This window comes from Neophocaena asiaeorientalis, unplaced genomic scaffold (genome assembly GCF_003031525.2).
Source record: "Neophocaena asiaeorientalis asiaeorientalis breed wild unplaced genomic scaffold, Neophocaena_asiaeorientalis_V1.1 scaffold141, whole genome shotgun sequence".
In the NCBI taxonomy this organism is placed as follows: Eukaryota; Metazoa; Chordata; class Mammalia; order Artiodactyla; family Phocoenidae; genus Neophocaena; species Neophocaena asiaeorientalis.
Genome location: NW_020174267.1, coordinates 242219 through 265693, shown reverse-complemented (window position 1 = coordinate 265693; position 23475 = coordinate 242219). Strand labels below are relative to the sequence as shown.

The window sequence follows — 23475 nt, the reverse complement described above, 5'->3', positions numbered from 1 at the left end:
TGACACATCATTATCTCCCAAAGTCCATAGTTTACCTTAGGAGTTTCCCTTTCTATGAGTTCGGACAGATGTATAATGACATGTTTCCATCATTATACATTTGACCCTTGAACAACATAGGTTTGAAATGAGTGGATCCACTTATATGTGGATATTTTTCAATAAATACATACTACGAGCGAGGTTGGCTGAATCCAAGGATGCAGAACCAGGAATAGGAAGGGCTGACTATAAATTTACATGTGGATTTTCGACTACACAGGGGCAGGAGAGGGGGGGCCAGTGCCCCAACTCTGCATTGTTCAAGGGTCAAGTTAGTATCATAGACAGTATTTTCACTGCCTTAAAAATCCTCTGTGCTTCCTCTATTCATCCCTCCCTCCCCCTGGCAACCACTGATCTTTTGACTGTCACTATAATTTTGCTTTTTCCAGATTTCATAGTTGGAATCATACAGTTTACAGCCTTTTTACACTGGCTTCTTTCACTTAGTGAAATAGTACATTTAAGGGTTTTTTTTTTTTTTTTAATGTCTTTAAATGGCTTGATAGCTTATTTCTTTTTGGCACATAATATCTCATTTTCTGGATGTACCCCAGTTTATCCATTCACCTACTGAAGACCATCTTGGTTGCTTCCATGTTTTGGCAATTATGAATAAAGCTGTTAAAAACATTCACGTACAGAGTTTTGTACCAAGGAACATGATTGCTAGATCATACAATCTTCATCTTTGAAATAGGAAGATTTTTACTATTCTTGCCATTGTTCACTGATCTTGAACATGTTTTGCTGAACCTACATATAGGACCATTGTGCAATGATGACAAGTTATCTTCAAAGACAACAAGACGCCCTGAAATACAATAAACCCTAAGAACTATATGATGGTCTTGATAATCTACATATTGGAAAAATGAAATATTTGGTAGAAATTCTTGTTAATTTTTATCATTTTATGTTATAACTTTTCCATCTCTTTCTAATACTTTTGCTCGTATGAGTACCATTTTACTCTAGTGTGGTTTTATTATATTCCCCCTGATGACTTCAAAATACTTTTCTTTACACATGCATATATTCATACACTAGCTTAACAAAAATTTTCTGAGCATCTTTGCTCATGCATGCAGTATATTCCGTTTCAAGGATATAAAGATGAACAGGATGGGGTACCATTTTTAGAAACTCATGGTCTAAGAAGAAATAGAACCCTAAGTAAACTCTACTGTAATAATATAGATATGCACAATGTATTAAGTCAGCAGATGAGCATGTGGCCAAGTTCACTTGAAGAGGTAAAGAAATCACCACAGAAAAAAGAATATTTGATTTTCTCTTATGTCATCAACATATTATGTCTGGATTACTATAATAACAGCTTTCTCTAGACGCATTCTCAACGTTGCAATTAGAGAGGCCTTGCTAGAGTGCAAATGGATCAATGAATTGATTTTTGTCATGGTGTGCTAGGGATAAGTTCTTCATTATTTGGCTTATGCCAATCCCAAGCCTACATTCTATATTACAGCATTCTGGAATTCCATGTAGCTCCCTAACGATGCTCAACTTTCTCTAGTTACCAGGTTTCTGCTCCTGCTTTGTCCTCCTATAGAGATTATGCTCCTGGCTCCTCATAACCCTATGAATGACTGTTTCTTCAGGTGGCAGATTATAGTTCAATTCCTTTGAGAAAACATTCCATTAGCCTAAGGTTGTGTAAGATATCTTTCCTTTATGCTCCCATAAGATCTATTTTTCCACAAATAAAATTCTCTATACTCTACTGTAATCTCCTGATTACTCATCTGTATCCCTCTGAGGCAAAAGTTTGCATGCTGACTAGCACAGTAGAAGTATCAAGTAATTATTTGTTGAATGAACCAATGAGTGGATGGATGGATTGAGAGGTAAGGGGTTGACATCAAAGTAAAGATAAATACAGGTGAGGGTAAAGCCATTAGTGATGAAAATTGAATTTGGAGCTCAAAATTTGTATGAAATTAGTGCCATACTATTCCCATATGAGCTCCATAATGTAATTTAGATTTCAGAAAAAAACCCCGTAAGATTCCATCAAATATACTTATAAAGGTAAGGACTATTAATAATTACTCTGAAAAATGTCATGCTACAAAATTCCTATTATTTAACAAAGTTATAACCAGAGAAGTGGAATTAATTCTATATATTACTTAATAGGTAAACATAATTATTTATATTCTAAAAAAATTTAGCATGAAACTTTAGAGTTACAAGGAAATTAAAGGAAGTAAACCATAATCAATCAAAAACTACCTCCAAGCAATAGTATGTTAATGTATCTCTTCCAAAATTGAGACATTACATATTAATCTAGAAAATTACACTCTTAAGTTTAGGGCTTTATACTCGAGTTTAACAATTTGCACTCAAATAATTACTTTTTACATTAATTTTCACTCAAAATAGCACATTATACTAATGCAATAATTCCACAGTCAGGTCTCTACTCTGTGAAAATACGAAAGAGTTACTTATATAATTCACAAATATTGGTAGTTTTTGAAGAAAACTATGCTTATTAAATGTATTTTATATTTAACACAGCTATAGTCTTGAGTATGAACAGATTTATATTCATTTTGGTTTTTAGTTAATAGTCTTGACTAAAATTAATGTCAATATTTCCAATTCATTATAAAATCTGGTTTTTAATGTTAATTAAGATGTGTCTTAGAGACATGTAGATTATACTCATACCCAATCATGCAATTCAGAGCACATTTATTAAATGTCTTATGTTTAGAGGCATTGTGGTAAGGACCGTGAGGCAGTTGTTCTCAACCTTTACTGGAAATAATTATTATTTATTATGCTTTTTAACTATAAATTTGTGGATTCTACCCATGGAAATGTTAATTCAGTATGTGGGGGTGGAATTCTACAAACTGCATTTTAAACAAGCACAGTGATAATTCTGACAGAAGTTGTATACTCTGTGATCAAAAATAGTTGTGTGATGTATGGAAAGATAAAAATGTACCGGCTGAATTGCCCTCAAGATCTTACAATCTGTGATAGTTAATACAACTCATACACAGAACTATACTCTAGAGTGGGCCATAGGAACTGATAATGGTTTTGGTGCTGGCTGCGAGAATGAAATCATACTTTAGAAATCTATGTCTGGTAAATATACAGGATATTGAAGAAGTGCTTGACTGTATCTTAGGTAGTTCATTCAAATATTCCAAATCTAGGAGGACCTGAAATTAATAACAGTTAAAAAAAAAAAAGAGACTTAGAATTTGTTTTCCATTTGTTTTCCAAGCACCAACATTTGGTACCTTAGCATTGCCAGTCCCATTTGCTATTTGTTACGTATGTATGTACGTAAGTTTTCGACTGTCCTGCCTCAACATTTCCCAGTCGTGTACTCTTGGCTCCAGGGAAGACCCAAGCCCAATAGTCCCAGCAGTCAGCCCTCAGATATGTAGTTTTAAATGGTGGTTCCATTGACGCTCGTGCAGAGTTTCAAATCACCTCAGGTGGATCAGGCACCATGCCCTATTAAAACAAAGACTCAGTGGTTCCAGAGCTGATCCCTAGAGTTCTTCTCAACCAGAAGACGGCTATTTCCTCTTGCTCTCTGTTCTATATGCCCAAGCATAAATAGCTTATCTCTTCTAACATTCTATATGATTATTTTACTCTGGGATTTGGGAGGAAATGGTAAAACAGGTGTTCACCTACATGGTAGAATATACATCTAGAGAGAATGGTAAGGATCTTATCCCCTTGAAAACAAGGAGGAAAGTCTTAATTGATTTTCAGATAATATTTTGTTTTGATTCTAACTTTATGTAATTAAGACCAGCGGTATCAGGATCCAATCAACAGAACAGGAAGTATGCTAGATATTTTAGAGATATATAATACCAAAAATTAGTATATAGGTATTTAAAGGTTAGTGAAGCAAAAAGAGGGTGTTGAAGAAGACCATAGATATGGGTAATCATGGGGAGTAGCTCCCATGCTTAGGGTTGAAGGACAGGAGGTAGAATAACCAGAACCTGGGCAATGAAAGAGAATTTTACTTCTCAGGATGGACAACGGGAGTATAGATCTTCTTGGATGACGTTCAGACGTCCATGGGCACCACATTGCTGGTGTCAGATTATCAATCGAAGCAAAGTGAGCTGGCACAGGTCCCTTTAAGGAGTATAATATAGTTGCTGCTGTAAATGCTAAAAGTACCTGGAGGCAGGGGATTGACACTATGCTGTTGATGTAATCTTGTTAAGAACTGGAAACAGGATGTATTTTCCCCTCTCCCTTCTTTTGATCTTCTTTTAGTATACCCCATTGGCAGAAAAATAACAGTATACTGGCTGGCAAGATAATCTGGGAAATATCATTTATAGATCTCAAGTAGTTTAGGAATTTAGTTCAGAGTTTGGGAAATGCAGTTTGCATAATCACAGAACAATTTAAAAGGTTACCTAGAGCCGAAACACAACAGATAAATAACCAGCCCAATAGCCATAACAATTTCTTAAATTTTTAAAGTATATGTCTTAAGAAAGATAGAAGAATTAAGTACCTCCACTCATTTCACTAAGATATGAGAGACAATAAAATTGTTTAATTTGGTCAAAAGTATCTGGGTGTCCCAAGAAGAACGGAAATGGGCTGTCTGAAATGACAAATAACTAAAAGCTATTGTTCAACTACTCATAAGCTCTCAACACTGAAATGGTCTCTTCTCCTTAGAAAAACAAAGAGAAATAAGGGCATCACTGTTTTCTTAAACATTTTAAATGATCCAGAAGGTCTGGGGAAGCTGGCAGTGTGGTTGTAGCATAACTTGGAAACTCCCAAATCCTTACATCAAACAGGCAGAACAATTAGTAAAATCAAAATCACATAAATGCCACTTCCCACCCATCTCATGAGTTACCCTCATGAACCTCAACATACAAATGAGTGAGGACAAATTGCTAATAGCCACAAAACCTACATGCTATCACCATGTGTGCAGGAGAAAGCAGTGGGAAGAAACAGAGCAAGTTACACACTTGAAAACAGAAGAATGCAAATAGCCAACAAGTATTCAATAGAAATCAGTCTGAAAACAGCAGAGAATGGGAGATTCTTTGCTCACTCTTAATAGGGGTTGAGTGTAAGGACGCTGACATAAAACTACAGGGTCTGGAGTTTCTGAATCCTTTTTTAACTCCCAAAACTAATCTGGCAAGTCTTCCTTAACATTCAGGGTCCACACAGAAGAGAAACTGCTAGAAGAATTCAGAATTAACGGGATAAGGACAATGGAGAATTAGGGAAGAAAAGAGATGGGTAAATACAGGGGAGGGAACAGAGCCAGAATATCTCAGAAAAAAACCCACCACATACATTATTTAACACTACATGAAAATAATAGGACTAGAAATTCAGTAAATTTAGAAAATATGTCTGAACCAAGCCTCCTTCTAAAATTTTAGGGAATTTAAATTTATGTAAAAATAAGCAACAGAAAAGGATCAAGACCAAATTTCATACAAAGTTAAATAGTATTCTACTATCATCTCTACAAACAGTGAAAGCACACCAGAAAACCAGACCCAAAATCTCACATACCATTTTAAATGAGCTAAAAGTTATCAAGAAAAGGATACAAGACACCAAATAAGTCAGAACTTTAAAAATTCAGAAATGAAGTTAGAGACTTCAAAAAAAAAATGAAGAAAAATTCATTTTAAAATAAATAAAATCTAGAGGCAGTGTAACAATAAAAAGAAATCGCTATCCATACCTTAAGAGAAACAGAAAGTGAAAAGGAGGTGGATTTAAAAAATCAAAAATAAATTTAAGAATAGATAAAAGGTACTGGAGAATATACTGAAAATAAGCAAATACAATTCAACAAATGTACAATAGGTGCTTCTGAAGAGGAAAATCAAAACAAGGGAAGAGAACAATTACTTATAACGATAATTCAGCAAAAGTGTGCTAAAAAAAGATTTGGTATTACTTATTTTAAAAGTATACCATGTTACTGAGATGGTCCACTTAAAACTACCCAGAAAGCTATATTCTAGTAAAATTACTGCAGTTAAAAAAAAAGAGAAAACAAATTGCTGGGCACTGAAAGGGTAAAAAAAAAGAAAGAAAGAAAAAAGAATATGTTGCTTGTAAAGGGAAGAAAATTAGAACATAGTCAGACATTTTGCCAGTAATGCTTTCTGCCAGAATAGACATCAGTGTATAGTGAAGAAATGCAAAGAAAGAAAATGTGAGCCTGCATTCTTCTAGCTAGCAAAATTGACTTTCATGTAAAAGGGGTACAAACTCTTATCACCAAGTAAAAACTTGTAAAATGTTTTCCTCATCAGTCCTTCTTAAGAAATGCACTAGAGAAATTTTGACATAAGAACTAGTAGTAAGCATCAAATAGATAGTTAGTGGATATAGTAGGTGACCTAAATATATCTGTATCTGTATTATATTGATATAGTTTCTTGCCAAGGAAATACAGGTATATAAATATATATATATGTATCTATATATGTATATAGATACATATATCTGTCTATATACATATATATATATATATCCATAGGGCTGTCTGATATACATTAATATCTATATCTATTATCACCATAAAATGGGGATAGAATTTGATAAAATAGGCAAAAATGTAACTTATTTTAGTAATCATAATTGGTAGGGGTATTTTTAGTATTATTATAATATGGTACATCTAATGTAGACTAAAGCAAATGAGTAATTATGAGATATTTATTTCTATTATGACCTGTACCTTTGAGGATCATGCCTTGTGCCCAGACTGTGGTCATGAAAAACCGTTTTATAATAAAACAAATAAAGTGGTCATGTAAAAATGACTGACTCCGTATCTAAGACAGATAATGTACAAGCTCAGCTTGGAATTCCTTGTTATACTATAAGCAATGAAACTAGCCAAGACTTTGAGGATCATGTCAAAAGGACTCAAGAGTCAAATGCAAGAAGCGTCAACTGGGAAAATGTGGGACAATCTGGACTTCAATAAGCATTACAAATGTTTTTGAAACTTAGTTCAAAATGATACTTTAAAAAATTAAAAGAACTGGTCACCTTCTGAGAAAGACAAGGAATTCATTTTCTTGAAACTGGTTAAATAAAAAGAAAAATTCAAGAATCTATCCTGCCTTTCTTGAAGGTCATGACCAGAATAGGTAAGCGGATCACTGAAGTTGACCTTTGTCCAGAGAACATTTGTCAAGGAAGATAAATAACCCTGTAGAAGAGAAAAAGGCTATTGATATAAAAGAAATTTCAGGTGAGGAAGTATATGAGGAATCTCATATACTTACGAAAAAAGTACAATTAAGAGAATACAAACTAATATAGAATAAAATATTGTCCACTTCCATCCTTTGGACAGATATATAAAAGTAGTGGGAGTGGAAAAAAAAGTTTTTGCAAAAATGGGGAGCAAGATGAACTTTTCATTTTTGCTGGTGAGAATATAAATTGACACAATCACTTTGTTAACCAGCAACAAAGTTTGACATTTCCCAGTAAAGCTTAAGTGAAACTTATGCATACTCTGCTTTGTTTCTCTGTCATGCTACTTCTAGGTATACACTGCAGAGCCTCTTACACATGAGCATTAAGAGATATCATCAGGATGGTTTAAGACGGTTTATAGCAACATTATTCACAATATTCAAAAACTGAAATCAACTTCGATATCCATCAACAATAAAATAAATAAGTGGGTGTGTATATTCATAACTAGAATATGATACTTTGGTGAAAATGAATTAGTAGATATACACCCAACATAGGTGAACCTCAAAAGTTTAACACTGAAGCAAAAGGAATACACTGTGTAACAACAAAGACTATATAGTTCCATTTATAATAAAGTACAAACCCCAGAAAAATCCAGCAAGATATTGCTTATGATCACTGTAAACTCCCAGAGTGGTCTGTTTTCAGAGAGGTATGGAAATATTCTGTTCTTGAACTGGGAGGAGGGGTAGATAAAAATTTACTTTATTATTTCGCTTAAACTGTATGTGTGCATGTGTGTGTCACTATATCTGTATCTCTATCTCTACATTTATCTTTATCTCTACATTATTGTTATGATTTCACCTAGTTTTATGGAAGATTCCTCTCTTCTTGCTAGTTCATGGAAGCAATTAAAACTTTTTATGTATTTCACTGAACTATTTTTTTGTTTCAGTGAGTGGGGGTGGGCTGGGCATTACGGTAATGCTGTCTATAGATGAAGTCATTTAATCCTCACAAGGATGCTTCTTGGAGAGTACTGTTACTATCCCCATCTCAAGGAAATTCAGGCATAGAACAATTATTTGTGCAAGGTAAGTGGTAAGTTACTTGTGCAAGATGTATGTTATTTGTACATGTTTCTTCTCTTAATCAGTTCACTGTATTGCTAGTACAAATAACTGCATACCGAAACAAAATGACCGCACAGAAAAACTTTTAATGGTTCCTTTTGGCCTACCAAATTACATACAAACTTCTCACTCTGGAACTCAAAACCGTTGTAACAGTTTTAACCCATTTTTAGACTTCCAATATTTTTTCAAACAATTTGAATAACTTTGTTCCTCTGTGAGCATGCTCCTTACCCCCTCTCCCCACCCCACTGTGTCTTTGTTCATGGAGTTTGCTCTTCACAGTGTACCTTCCCCTCCCTATTGTCAATTGCTGAAACCAAATAATGTGTCCACCCTGTCCAATGCCACTTTCTCATAAACACTGCAGTCAAATGTTATTTGCTTCCAGACTGCCCTTTTCCTGTCTTCTCTAAAGAGTGTTTTCCAAATGTACCATTTCGATACCCTCTCTCCTCTCTCTTAGTTCACATGAAACTCTGATTTCTCTCTGTTGGAATGTAACGTGATAAAGGGAAAGTGCAAGATATTTCTTTAGTGTTCATTTCAATCTGGAGGAGCTGATGAAAATGAAACATTTCTGCTGAGATAACATAGGTACTCTTTCAAGATGAAGTTTTCTTGAAGCCAGTGTAATCTGACGCCTTCAGTCCCTGAGAAAAGATGGAAGTGCCTTTCCTTTGGTGTCATAAAGTGACTCACTTTGCTATACACTTGAAACTAACACAACATTGTAAATCGACTATAATCCAATAAAAATTAAAAAAAGAAAATAAACTCAAAGCTGAAAACAATCAAACTGAGACTGCTACCAAAAATCATATAGGGTAAGCCACCATTACCAGCCTAACTGTTATACTCCTTAATGTCCTGGTGCCTATGATGCTTTCTTGTAATGCTAATTTATAAATGTAGACAGTGTTTTATAAGAGTTCATGCTGCTTTAAGAGGAAGGAACACTCCCAAACTCATTCTATGAGGCCACCATCACCCTGAAAACAAAACCAAAGACGTCACAAAAAAAGAAAACTACAGGCCAATATTACTGATGAACATAGATGCAAAAATGCTCAACAAAATACTAGCAAACAAAATCCAACAGCATATTAAAAGGATCATACAACATGATCAAGTGGGGTTTATCCCAGGAATGCAAGGATTCTTCAATATACACAAATAAATGTGATACACCATATTAACAAACTGAAGGATAAAAACCATATGATAATCTCAATACATGCAGAAAAAGTTTTCAACACCCATTTATGATAAAAACTCTCTAGAAAGTGGGCATAGAGGGAACTTACTTCAACATAATAGAGGGCATATATGACAAACTCACAGCCAACATCATTCTCAATGGTGAAAAACTGAAACCATTCCCTCTAAGATCAGGAACAAGACAAGGGTGCCCACTCTCACCACTATTATTCAACATAGTTTTGGAAGTTTTAGCCACAGCAATCAGAGAAGAAAAAGAAATAAAAGGAATCCAAACCAGAAAAGAAGAAGTAAAACTGCCACTGTTTTCAGGTGACATAGTACTATACATAGATAATCCTAAAGATGCTACCAGAAAACTACTAGAGCTAATCAATGAATTTGGATACAAAATTAATGCACAGAAATATCTTGCATTCCTATACACTAAAAATGAAAAATCTGAAAGAAAAATTAAGGAAACACTCCCATTTACCATTGCAACAAAAAGAGTAAAGCACCCAGGAGTAAACCTACCTAAAGAGACAAAAGACTTGTATGCAGAAAACTATAAGACACTGATGAAAGAAATCAAAGATGACACAAACAGATGGAGAGATATACCATGTTTTTGCATTGGAAGAATCAACATTGTGAAAATGACTATACTACCCAAAGCAATCCACAGATTCATTGCAACCTACAAAGGCATTTTCACAGAACTAGAGCAAAAAAATTTACAATTTGTATGGAAACACAAAAGACCCTGAATATCCAAAGCAATCTTGAGAAAGAAAAACAGAGCTGGAGGAATCAGGCTCCCTGACTTCAGACTATACTACAAAGCTAAAGTAATCAAGACAGTATGATACTGGCACAAAAACAGAAACATAGATCAATAGAACAGGATAGAAAGCCCAGAGATAAAACATATGGTCACCTTATTTTTGATAAAGGAGGCAAGAATATACAATGGAGAACAGACAGCCTCTTCAATAAGTGGTGCTGGGAACACTGGACAGATTTGTTAAGGAATGAAGTACACGTAAAGAATGAAATTAGAACACTCCTTAACACCATACACAAAAATAAACTCAAAATGGAATAAAGACCTAAATGTAAGGCCAGACACTATAAAACTCTTAGAGGAAAACATAGGCAGAACACTCCATGACATAAATCACAGCAAGATCCTTTTTGACCCACCTCCTAGAGTAATGGAAATAAAAACAAAAATAAACAAATGGGACCTAATTAAACTTAAAAGCCTTTGCACAGCAAAGGAAACCATAAATAAAACAAAAAGACAACCCTCAAAATGGGAGAAAATATTTACAAACAAAGCACCAGACAAAGGATTAATCTTAAAATTATACATACAGCTCAATAACAAAAAAACAAACAAACCAATCCAAAAATGGGCAGAAGACCTAAATAAACATTTCTCCAAAGAAGATACACATATTGCCAACAAACACAGGAAAGGATGCTCAACATCACTAATCATTAGAGAAATGCAAATCAAAACCACAATGAGGTATCACCTCACACCAGTCAGGATGGCCATCATCAAAAAATCTACAAGCAATAAATGCTGGAGAGGGTGTGGAGAAGAGGGAACACGCTTGCACTGTTGGTGGGAATGTAAATTGATACAGCCACTATGGAGAACAGTATGGAGGTTCCTTAAAAAACTAAAATAGAATTGCCATATGACCCAGCAATCCCACTACTGGGCATATACCCAGAGAAAACCATAATTCAAAAAGACACATGCACCCCAATGTTCATTGCAGCACTATTTACAATAGCCAGGTCATGAAAGCAACCTAAATGCCTATCGACAGACGAATGGATAAAGACGATGTGGCACATATATACAATGGAATATTACTCAGCCATAAAAAGAAATGAAATTGCGTTATTTGTAGTGCGGTGGATGGACCTAGAGTCTGTCATACAGAGTGAAATAAGTCAGAAAGAGAAAAACAAATACTGTATACTAACACATATATGTGGAATCTAAAAAAAAACCATGGTTCTGAAGAACCTGCGGGCAGGACAAAAATGAAGATGCAGATGTAGATAAAGGACTTGATACGGTTGGGGGGAAGGGTAAGTTGTGACAAAGGGAGAGAGTGGCATGGACATATATACACTACCAAAGGTAAAATAGATAGCTAGTGGGAAGTAGCCGCATAGCACAAGGAGATCAGCTCGCTGGTTTGTGACCACCTGGATGGGTGGGATAGGGAGAGTGTGAGGGAGATGCAGGAAGGTGGAGATATGGGGATATATGTATACATATAGCTGATTCAGTTTGTAATACAGCAGAAACTAACACAACATTGTAAAGCAATTATACTCCAATAAAGATGTAAAAAAAAAAAATGTTCATGCTCCTTTAATAGAAACTCATTTTAGAGATGCTAATAAAGAAGGGATGCAGTGAAGAAGGGCATACATTTTTGCTCCTCATAGTATAGTCCTTAGACTAGCAGCAATCATCATCTGGGAACACATAAGAAATGCGCCACATAAGACCTCCTGTATGATGCTCGTATTCTTACCAAGAATTCCACATGATTTGTATGACAAGAGGCTGTGAGAACCTCTGAGCTCAGATCACGTGCTCTATTATTTAATTATTTACAGTTAGATGAGCACTTAATTCGTCAAAAACCTATATGAAATTACTCTTTCTACACAATTAGAGGTAATGAAGTGATTAAAGAGCTAAAAATATACCTAGCCTGTTTCTGCATTTTATCCATTCATCCTCACTGAAGGGTAATATTGCAACTTCAATAATCATTCTGTTTATTTGCAACAAAATGATATAAAAAATAGACCTGGATATGGTTATATACAAATATGGTTTGTTTCTGGTTATATTGACAGCTACATGACTTTGGGCAAGTCATGATCAAATGTATCTGAGGATATTTTCTCAAATTTTCATTTTTTACTCTCTATATTGATCACAGTCATACTTAGCATTGTGCTAGTCAACAGAGACCATAATTTCTTTATTCGATGTCCTCTGGTGTGGTATAGATTTAGTTACAAGATTTACAGAATAGCTGGTTGATCCGGAATGCATGCTAGGAGGCTCCTTAAGCTTTAATTAATGTCTCCCCTTCTCACCTCAGTGATTTAACATCAGTTCTGTGTCTAAGCCAAAGCAATGAAAATCATTCCTTAGGCATTCAAGGACAAATTCTTTTATTTCAGTTCTATTATTTAAATCCATGACTGTGATATATAGCTAGTAAAGAGGATGAAAGATGATTTTAGATGATCCATCAGGTATCCAGATTCTATTACACAATCTTGTTAACAAAACAGCAAGCAGGCAGTATGTCTCAATTATTTAGAAACCAAAATGGAAATGTATAATCTGAATAATATTCATAATGATCATATACTAATTAAAATATATTTATCTTAGATATATATATTTCATTTATCTTTAGTATAATTTTCATAAGTAGTGTAAAAACTGTGGTAGATGACAATTTCAAAGTGTTCACAACTTTGAACATTGAACAGGATCAGGACGTGTTTCCTTGTGCATTTCTCTATGGTTTTATCATGACCCTTCAGTATTAGACACTTGCAAAACATAGATCAAAATGTTCAGGGCTTCCCTGGTGGAGCAGTGGTTGAGAGTCTGCCTGCTGATGCAGGGGACACGGGTTCGTGCCCCGGTCCGGGAAGATCCCACATGCCGCGGAGCGGCTGGGCCCGTGAGCCATGGCTGCTGAGCCTGTGCGTCCGGAGCCTGTGCTCCACAACGGGAGAGGCCACAGCAGTGAGAGGCCCGCGTACCGCAAAAAAAAACAAAACAAACAAACAAACAAAAAAAAACACTTACCACGGCTAACACTTTTTTTTCTTTGTTTTTGTTAAAATCGGAGTTACTGCAATTTAAATTATAACATCACATAAGAATTGCAAGCAGTGATACTGCAGATTTTCAAAACTACACGTGGATAGTTTTGCTATGGCCTCTCTTTAGTGGCACTTTGGTTTGCTTTATAACAGTTGAAAATAACAGAATTTGGGGATATAAGAATAGTCAAATAGTTGAAAAGTATTGATGGTAGTGAGTGTAGTTTTGCTCTTCATGGCTACAAGAACAGAACTTGTTTCTTCCACTGGCGTTTAAAGCCTACCATCTCTTAGCTACTTTGAAAGGATGGCAAGTGTCCAAGATGAAGGATAATGAAAGTTCAAAGCCATTCCAACCCTGCTATTCCAAGGTACTAGTGAAATAACCATACCTACATTTATAAGCCAAATTCGATGCAATAAAAATATAGAAAAAAATTTCTGTAATATTAGGATTTTTAAACCACTCTACTAAAATAAGAAAGTAGTTCCAGTTTCCTAAGAGTGAACATTACGTAGTATAGATGTTTTTTATTATAAATACATCAGTTCACATTGAATCATAGCCAACAGGTATGATATAAATAGAGATAGTTTTAAAAGCTAAATATTTGTAAATCATTTGATAACATCGATGACGAAAACAAAATGATACCTAAGTGGTACATAAATATTTTGGTGGTAAAACATTGCACACTGAAATATATAAATCCCTCTTGTCTGAAATAAACATTAACCAAAACAGAAACAGAAAATCAGTTCAAGTGTTGGTTAGTAAGATATTTACCAACTTTGAACGTTTGCATAAATGGAGCAAAATCATTAAATTTACAAGACACAGTATTACTATTATTCCTTGTAACTATATATAGCTATAAATAAAAACATACATGTATAATTATTTTTAATCAGACATTTTGAAGTGACAAATGAACTATGTTCTACTTGTACTTTATAAAGAATAAACATAAGTGTAAGGAAGAAATAATGGTGCATTTCAAATTCTTAACACAAATGACACCTTGATAAACTTTCTAGAGCACGATATTTTTAAGTCATTAAGACCACCTAAAACTATATCATAAAATGCTTTAGCAATATATCTAACGAGCCAAACACAGGTAAACTATTACAGTGCTTTATAAAAATAGAAATGTGACCTACGCTTTGCTACTTACCATGTCCCTCTTTATTTCAGCAGGCTATCCACAGTAGGTTCCTAACCACTTATTAAAAATTGAAAGACAACAGCTATAAACCTTTAGGAACATGACAGGCAACCCACTTACAGCAGATGTGGATTTTTTTTTTTAATGTTTGCCTGGAGTTGCTGAAAACCATCTATTTCTTACATTTCCCCAGTTCTGATGGATAGTTGCTTGTACCATACGTGTCCATTTCAGCAATAATTGAAAACGCAGTTTTAAAGTAAAAAATTCATTCTTGTCACCTTGACAAGCATGGTTTTATAAGAAAACTATTAGTAGTTGAATATCCTCCACTGTCTCTACTCCTCTTGTGAAATAAGCCAAAAAGATTATCTATTAATACATAGCAAGTTCTTGAGCTTATAAATAACTCCAGGAGTGAAAAATCCCTATTAAAATGCTAATTACACACACACACACACACACACACACAATTTACAGAAAAAATTTTAATCTAAGCTATTTTGCATAATAAGTTTTAATGCCTTAAAATCCTGCTAATATTCAAATGGAAAGGAAATTATGGTACATATAAGTACTCAAGATCAAGTGAAAACGAAAGATTATTTAATATTATGCTAATAGATACGTATCATAATTCCAAAATACGATGGAGGGCATTTTAACTCTTAGTAAAAATATTCTTTTCCTAATGAAAACCCTTTTTCATTTGCTTTGTCTTCCTTTTTTTTGGCCGAAACAACAAAAGATAGAAAAACAAGAGAAATCAATCTGATAAATGATATTAGTACCAATAACAAGAACACATATCCCTACTGCTCCTACAAGACTAGAAGATGTGTAATCTTCACTAGAAAATTGTGTTAATACATCAAAGAATTTTGTGGTCATTTGTTCAATTGCTACTCCAGTGTACTAAACCCCGTCTATTTACTTTCTATGTTAAATTTATTACTGTTTCTAACAGGAAAACATGCACCTTCATATTGTCTTGATTTTGTACCTCTTTCAGCTTCCATTCCTTTAGCCTTACAAAACAAAATCCTAGAAGGAATGGGGTATTGATGCTTGAAGCGTTGGTAGTGTTCTAAATTTACTACAAGGGAACTGAAAAGTAAATGAATTCTTCTCCCACCAAAGTCATGAAAAGACATTTCTAACAGGTCCAAAGCAGCCCTTTGTGATTTAGAGGGAAACTATCAGGCCAGCCTCCAGATAGGGCTGCACAGATCCAGAAGATTACTGTATAAAGTAATCCCCTTTGGTATGACCTGAATTAAGTGAATAGTTGAAAGTTAGCTGCTCTGGGTACCTTAAATTTCACACTTCTTTCTCAGTTGATAACTTTGGCTGTCTTGCCTGTGTGAACATATACATGCACATAACAATGAAGAGCCTACCTTCCTCATTTTGTATGTGAAGACAAGGAAAGGAAATTCATCTGGTGATTTTTTTGGTTGTTGTTATTTGGTAGTTTTATCATTTGTAATAGTGACCAGTCCAGCAATACCAAAAATGGTTTTTAAACCCACATGATCAAAACAATGTGAATAGTTGGTGAGATCTTTTTTGGAAGAACCAGTTCATAGGAGTTAAACCCAAGTAGTTTCTCACCATAACTAACCATATATTTAACCAGTTTCTTTGTAATTTGAATATGAAAACCTAATAAAATTTATCTAATGGCATGATAATATAATACAATTGCAGAATGTTAGTATTTAGTAGGGCTCACACATCCTGGTTTCACCAAGATACATTTACTGCCCACCATACTAGCTATTTCACACCCTACAGACTATCCCACTTTAAAACTATGAATTCTCAGAACTGATGGTCATTCACTAGTTTTTCACAGAAAAATATCATTTCCACTTAAAGTCATTAGTTAAAAAGAAACAAAAACCCCCAAGAATGCATGTCCTGAATAACTAAAAAAATGGGTTTATTTTCACTTCCAATTCCTCTTGCATTTTTCTGAATTCACTACCATTATTTCTTTATATTCATAGTAATAATTTTCCTTAATTATGTCTCCAAATCCATGCTTCAGAAGTGGTGTTAGAATCATACACTTACAGTCTGTGACTTTCAGTGTTCTCTTGACTTCTCCACTTCCTGATCCCCTGCAACCATCTTCATCATCACAGCCCCCGCTGACCAGTTCAGCCATGTCGCCACCACTGCCCATGTGAAGTTCCCACTTGCTGGGCTTGGGTGACCTACCCTGTAACAGCTAAACATGGATACCAAACACATTTATTAATAGAAAATTCAAATCATTTAAGGATGCTATTCAACAATATGTAGAAATTAGTACTATTTTCTTATGTGGATCCACTGTTTTGATGTAGACACCTTACCACATCAAGTATGCAAGAAAGATCAAAAACTACTGAAATAATAATAAATAATGGACAAGATCTTATAGCTGTAAAGAGCTACAGTCTGCCTATTAGCTCTGTGATACAGCTTTGGAAAACAAATAAAACCAGGACTTCTTGCCCATGGATACTTTGGTTAGAGAATCCGCTGTTTAAGCAGGGTAAATCAAACTCCAGTACAACACAACCCCCTCTGCAGTGTATTGCCTGATAATATTGTACTGTTTTGTAAACCAACAGTTCAAAATTTCCCAAAAAGAAGAGTGCTATTCTTCCAGAAAAGACTCAGTGAAAGGAATATAGAATTCTGGACATGTACATTTATAGTTTTATTTAAACTTCATGGATTAAATACTTAGACCAATGTACCTGGCACAGAACTGAACCGTGGAACAAAAGACTTAGGTTCTACTTCCATTTATATGAATTACTTAAGAAATTTAACCAACTTCTTGTTCTTGGTTTTCAAGTATCTCATTTACTTTTATGAGCAAAATAGATGAACTAGACATTTCCCCCTATAGCATGGGAAAAATAATTTTTTTGAATAATATTGGACATGCCTAAACTCCTTTTCCAAAAGGTGATGGTATGAATAATAGACTAGTTCACTTAAAGCTAAGACTGAGTAAAATGATCCAATATGTGACATTTACCCCTCTAAGGCAGTTTTGGAGGACACATGACCAAGCGTGAGCACTCGAGGGCCCTGCCATATTGTGAATGAAATATATTGCAGCTGAACAGTTAATGGGCATTAAAATTTTCAGGGTGTTTTATGAAAGTATTAGGGTTATTTCTTAGAGATTTTCCAGATAACAGTATTAATTAGCAGACAATAATCAAACACACAACTCAGTGATGGCATTGTATATTGATAAAATAAAGAGCAATCCATCCTCGGTACACGTAAGACAAATATGTTTAGCAAATAAAGAACACTAAGATTAAGCACCTGGACTTTGACAATTGATAAACTTTCAAAATTAAAAATAAAATTAGGTCACGAATTCTGAAATGTATTTTCTTAAAATTTATTTTCCTTGACAAAAATGAAATGTTAAAACAATTTGACAATAATTTAAAAATTCTGATCAGGATTTATTTCTATTGATCAGCATTTCCCAAGTGTTAACAGGTGTCAAATTTTAAAAGAAGGCTTCTTCCATGGTCAAGTGAATTTGGGATTAAGTTAAACCAAGCTCCTTATTGTGTTTAATGCACAGATATGTATGCTACTTCCTATAGTGGGGTGTGGCAATGGGGAAATACAGATACGTAATAAAGCATATAAAAATTCAAAAATCTGAAAAAGGAAAGGAAAAATAAATGTCATTATATTATAAAAATTATATTTAAATGTTTTATAAATTTTTAATACAATAATACCATTTATCATTTGTTATTTAACATAATCATAAAGGGCTGGGACTCAGAGGTCCAACATACCAAGAATTAAATCCTGATTCTGACATATATTAATCATATGACATTGGACATTGGGCAAGTCCCTGAATAACTCAGCTCTTTCATAACTAAAATAAAGACAATAATATACCTGGATCATTGTTCTTATTATGAGAAAAATACCTAAATTATACTGCATGGTGTTGCCACATTAAAAATTAATATATTTTGCTAATTATTATCTTTGTTATTATATATTCTATTGCAATATTGCTTAAACACTCAGAACACAATAATTGAAAACTTATTTGATAAAGAATTCAATTACATGATTTACATTAAAATTTTTCAAAGTCGTAGCTTACACGTACAATAAAAGCCAAACTCTCTGATGATGTGTTATTCCTTTTGTCACTGACACTTTTTCCCAACGTTTTCCAATTTCAACTTTATTTCCCCTTTACTTTCCTAAGTATTCTTCCAATATTTTACTGGCACCTTGGTCAGAACAAGAAAGAATCTCACAAACAGCACCAACAATGTATAAGTCACGAAGATCCAGCTCAATGAATTTGAACTCAGAAACGCAGAAAGAAAGATAGCACATGTAAAACAAAACTTACTGTTTTAGGTAAGTGGTTTTGGTTGAAAGCAATTAACTGCATTAACTATCAGAGAATGATTCATTAATTTATATTGACTTGCAAAAATAATAGATGACACTAGAGAAAAAATATTTTTAAAAAAAATTAATATATTTACTACTTTTATCTTCTCCATCACTTCAGTGACACTCCAAGAAACATCTAAGGCACGCAAACTCATATTTTTAAGAAATAATACTATATAAAACTCTATTTTAATTTAAACTATGTGTGGGGCAGCAGGGTTATAAAATGGGCCCCAAGACTTCTTACTCAAATCCCTGGGACTGTGAATATGTCACTGTCACATCCATTGCATTACATGGCAAAAGGAATTTCACGAATGATCAGCTTATCCAAATACATCTACGATCCCATCTGATCCATGCTTCCAGGTCCCCAGTGATCCCATCTCTCTCTGGTAGAGTCAACATCTCCATCTGCATCTCCTCTGCATGAAGATTCTGCTTTAAATGTTCCCTATCTTACTTCTCAATCATCATACATCCACAATAGTTCATTTTCATTCTCACAATTATATTAAAAGTTAATTTGTGAAAATTCCCAATAAATTTCTAATCAACAAAAACAATGAGCTTTTTGCAGTTAGACCCTTATTCAAAATGCCACTTCTTTGGGACTAAACTATTCTGATTTCTCCTTAGTTTGATCATCTTTCTCCTCACTTCCAAAACAGTAAAAATGTTTCAGTTAATAATGTAAATCCCCTGTTCTTTCTTTTTAGTCTCTTTCTGGGAATCCATCGTAACAGATTGTGCTCTCACCTGTATACAGAGCACACTCAAGTCTTTATTTGCAGCCCTTGTTACTCTTTAGCTCACCAGTAAGCAGTAGTTAGATATAAAATGTATTCTACTACTTTGCATCTTAAAATAGAACAACTCACCTCCACTATTCAGGTATCATTACAACTTATCTCCCCAACTCCCTCATTGTGGGGGGACATTGGTCTCTTCTGCCTACTACCAGCATATTATTTTCCTCAAATCAGTATTTTCACCATGTCATATCTCTGCCTTAGTGCTTTTTGTGACTCTATACTGGTTTCAACATGTATCCAGCAGAGAAATATCAGTCTGGATAGATGAGTCACAGAAAGAAGTCCTGGGATGAAATGTTTGGGAAATTCATACTATGTCCCCTTCTTGAGATCTAGGAACTAAAGGCTCATGGGGAATCTTACAGTAAGTAATCTGTTTAGTTGAGATTCACCTTGCATTTTCCAAATTAACATAAGCAAATTAGCCCCTCCCCTCACACAACAACCATTGACATACTTTGGAAATAAGTCCATAATGAAAAGTTCAAATTTAGCCTCCAGTCAAGGTCCCATAAAATATACTGATTTAAAAAAAATTATATCTAAAGCAGCACCCAAATTCCCCTGCAGAGCAATTTGGTTTTCTCACAGAAATTGTGTGAATTTATATGTTTATAATTTTGCTTATGCTTGTTTTATGTTCTCTTCTTTATCACTATTATCATTATAAACAATATGACATGATATCACTAACTTAATTCTGTCTTTGAAGGAGGGAACCCATATCAGAGTAAAAATGTCTCCCTTTATCCTCATCCTGCCTTGGTTCTGAGTTTGTCCATATGTAAAGATGATGGCACTTTGAACACTTCAACCGATTCCCCTGTCATGGAGGGTAGAAAGTTGATCAATACATACATATTTACAGAAATATTACAACATAGGAAAGGGCATGATTTTGAGTCCCAGCCACACATTAATTGTGTGCCTTTAAGCAAATCACTTAAGCCCATTAAAGCTCATTTTATTCTATTGAATAATAATCCAAAGGAAAGCACTTTATATACTATAAAGCACTGCATTCATTTACAGTGTTCCGTGCAAAACACCGCATCCATAAAATTGAGAAGCTTACAAAGTAAGGACAGAGTAGAAAAAAAATTCCACAACTTTTAGAGTGTTCCTTTTTTCCTCAGCACCATGCAATTTGTGCAGTCAGCTGATTAGCTGAAAATAGTTTTGATGACTGATGCTTCCTGCTTATGTTTAATTGGTTTAGGAAGCTCATTAGGGATGCTATCTCAGAGGATGAATTTGGTGGGTAGAATATCTGATGACTCTGAGGCAAATGTATTTCTTTCAGCTGGTGAATTAATCTCTCAACAGACTCAATTTGCCTTTTACTAACTGTCTGGCAATATCCCATGGTTGCAATAGCCTTTCAAACACTTAGAATACAATCTTGCTATAGATGGCTTACATACACATGTTTGCTGTGAAAGAGAAACATATTCATCACATTCAACAATCTTCACACATGAGAGCAATGGAATGTGCTTCAAAATCTGACATATAATGATACATCTCTAAAATATTCCCTCCATCCATTTCCAATCATTTACACAGATATACAAAAAGTAAATATGTGTTTAGAACATATTAGTCATCATATGTTCTAGTCATCTATTCAAACACAGACATGGTAAAAGATTCTGTTTTACAATTTTGTGTTATTGATGGGTATATATGTTGGGTGGTAAAAATTCAAATGTTGACAGAAAATTTCAAATCAGAAAAATGAAGGCGTAGAAAAAATTGTCCTTTCATTTCATCATTAATAAAATATCTCTAAAGAATATATCTTAAGCATAGAACAAAAAATTCTCTATGTATAAATACATGTTAATATATCCATATATATGAATTTAATTTCGTTATAAACAAGTTGGTATCTGTACTTTCATACAATTCAAGTAAAACCTACAAAGAAATGTATGGGAAATAGGAAAACAACAGAAGCTTATAACATTTAAAAATTGGAACTCTGATTCAAAATTCCTTATGACGTATTTTTTAAATTTATCTTTGTAATAACATATTTAGATTAGACCTTTTTTTATAAAAAAAAACCTCTTTATATAACTGCTCCCATTTTTTTCTTGCAATTTAACTTCCCTTTCCTCAAACCTCCAATTCTGTTCCCATCTATACCCTAACCCACTCCTCCCTATTTTCACCTTCATCACTTAAACTTTTTCATCTTTTAAATGTTTTTCTTATAGTAAACTTTTCCACTCTCTTTCAGACTTAGAAAATATTTTATCCACATAACCTAAATACCACGAATCTCCAGATTATATTAAAGATTATATTTTCAAAAGCAGTTAAACCTTTATAGGCTATTCTACCTAAAAAGCCAAACACATTTTACAATATGTCATGTTATGTTAAGTTGACCAGACACGGAAGTCATTTCTGTCGGATTTCTTGTCAGTGTTTGCTTTAACTTTGAGCTTTCTGATCTCAGCTTCTGTTGCGCTGGTAATTTGAAAGGTCACTGTTCAGTGACATTTGGTTTATGCAATGCAGTCTGGTAATTTATAAAAGTCTTATGATTTTGTAAATAGAATACTGAACTTAGGAAAGGCTTACTACATTCATTCTCTGGCCTCTTAAACTGCAAAGAAGTCATCTGTTCTTTTTCCTCTAAGAAAAGTCTGTATACCTCCCTTCCACTATGCCTGAACCTTACCTCCAACTCAAAATGTGGCCAGTTCCATTTTCTGAGCTGCCATAACAAAAGTGACCAGATAAGATTTATAATTAATGTGTGCCTTAGTCCAAACTCTAAACTAGACCTCACAGGATAGTTAAAACTAAAAGCTGGTGAGTTAAGTGCAGGAATAAAAGGAAACAGGGACATAACCTCAAATAAGACTCAGGAAAATTTTTGGCCCTTATAAAGAGGAAGTGTGCATGCCAAACATTATCAATTATCAAATGGCTTTTGTGAAATGTCTATGTCAAAACACTCCAAGGACCCAAAAAGAACTGGTGAAAAAGCAAAACAACCTTTCTTATGAGACAACCCCAGAGTTACTGTTGGAGACGTCTATGAAAACATCCATGCCAAGTCAGCTGGACGGGTCCAGGAGAGCATAAGAGGAGTAGGGGAAGATACAAGGACATTTGGGGAGGTAAGTAATGTAAAATGACCCTGAAGCAGGAGGAGAGGAAGGGGAGAAGAAAAGTGGAGGTTATAAGTAAACTAAAAGCCCACAACCTGTTCAGTGGAATAAGTAGATGTGCAATGAGAAATCCCGAGTCAAACATTTTATTATGGGGTGACATGATGTATAACAATTATACCACTGAAAATTTTTTAAAGTGTGAAAATTGTTTTCTTGATGACACTACTTCAAAGCTAATTTCTTAATTTTCTAGATCACTGCATGTTCACCAACACACGCACACACACGCACACAAAATCACATATACATACTGTCACTCACCAATATTATAGGACAGAAACCATCATCCAGGTTTCTAGCTGACGCAGTTTCATCCATGATTGAA

At 34.3% G+C, this 23475-nt stretch overlaps 1 protein-coding gene across 1 annotated transcript in view; it reads right to left on the bottom strand.

Annotated features, from left to right (window-relative positions):
* The window catches only part of GPC5 (glypican 5), a gene marked incomplete at its 5' end in the record, with an annotated part of 904193 nt that overhangs the window by 680398 nt on the left and 200320 nt on the right, over positions 1 to 23475 (bottom strand). The window contains one exon of the mRNA XM_024755269.1: positions 16763 to 16919. Within this exon, the coding sequence (XP_024611037.1) occupies positions 16763 to 16919 (157 nt within the window). The remainder of the gene's footprint in view (positions 1 to 16762; positions 16920 to 23475) is intronic.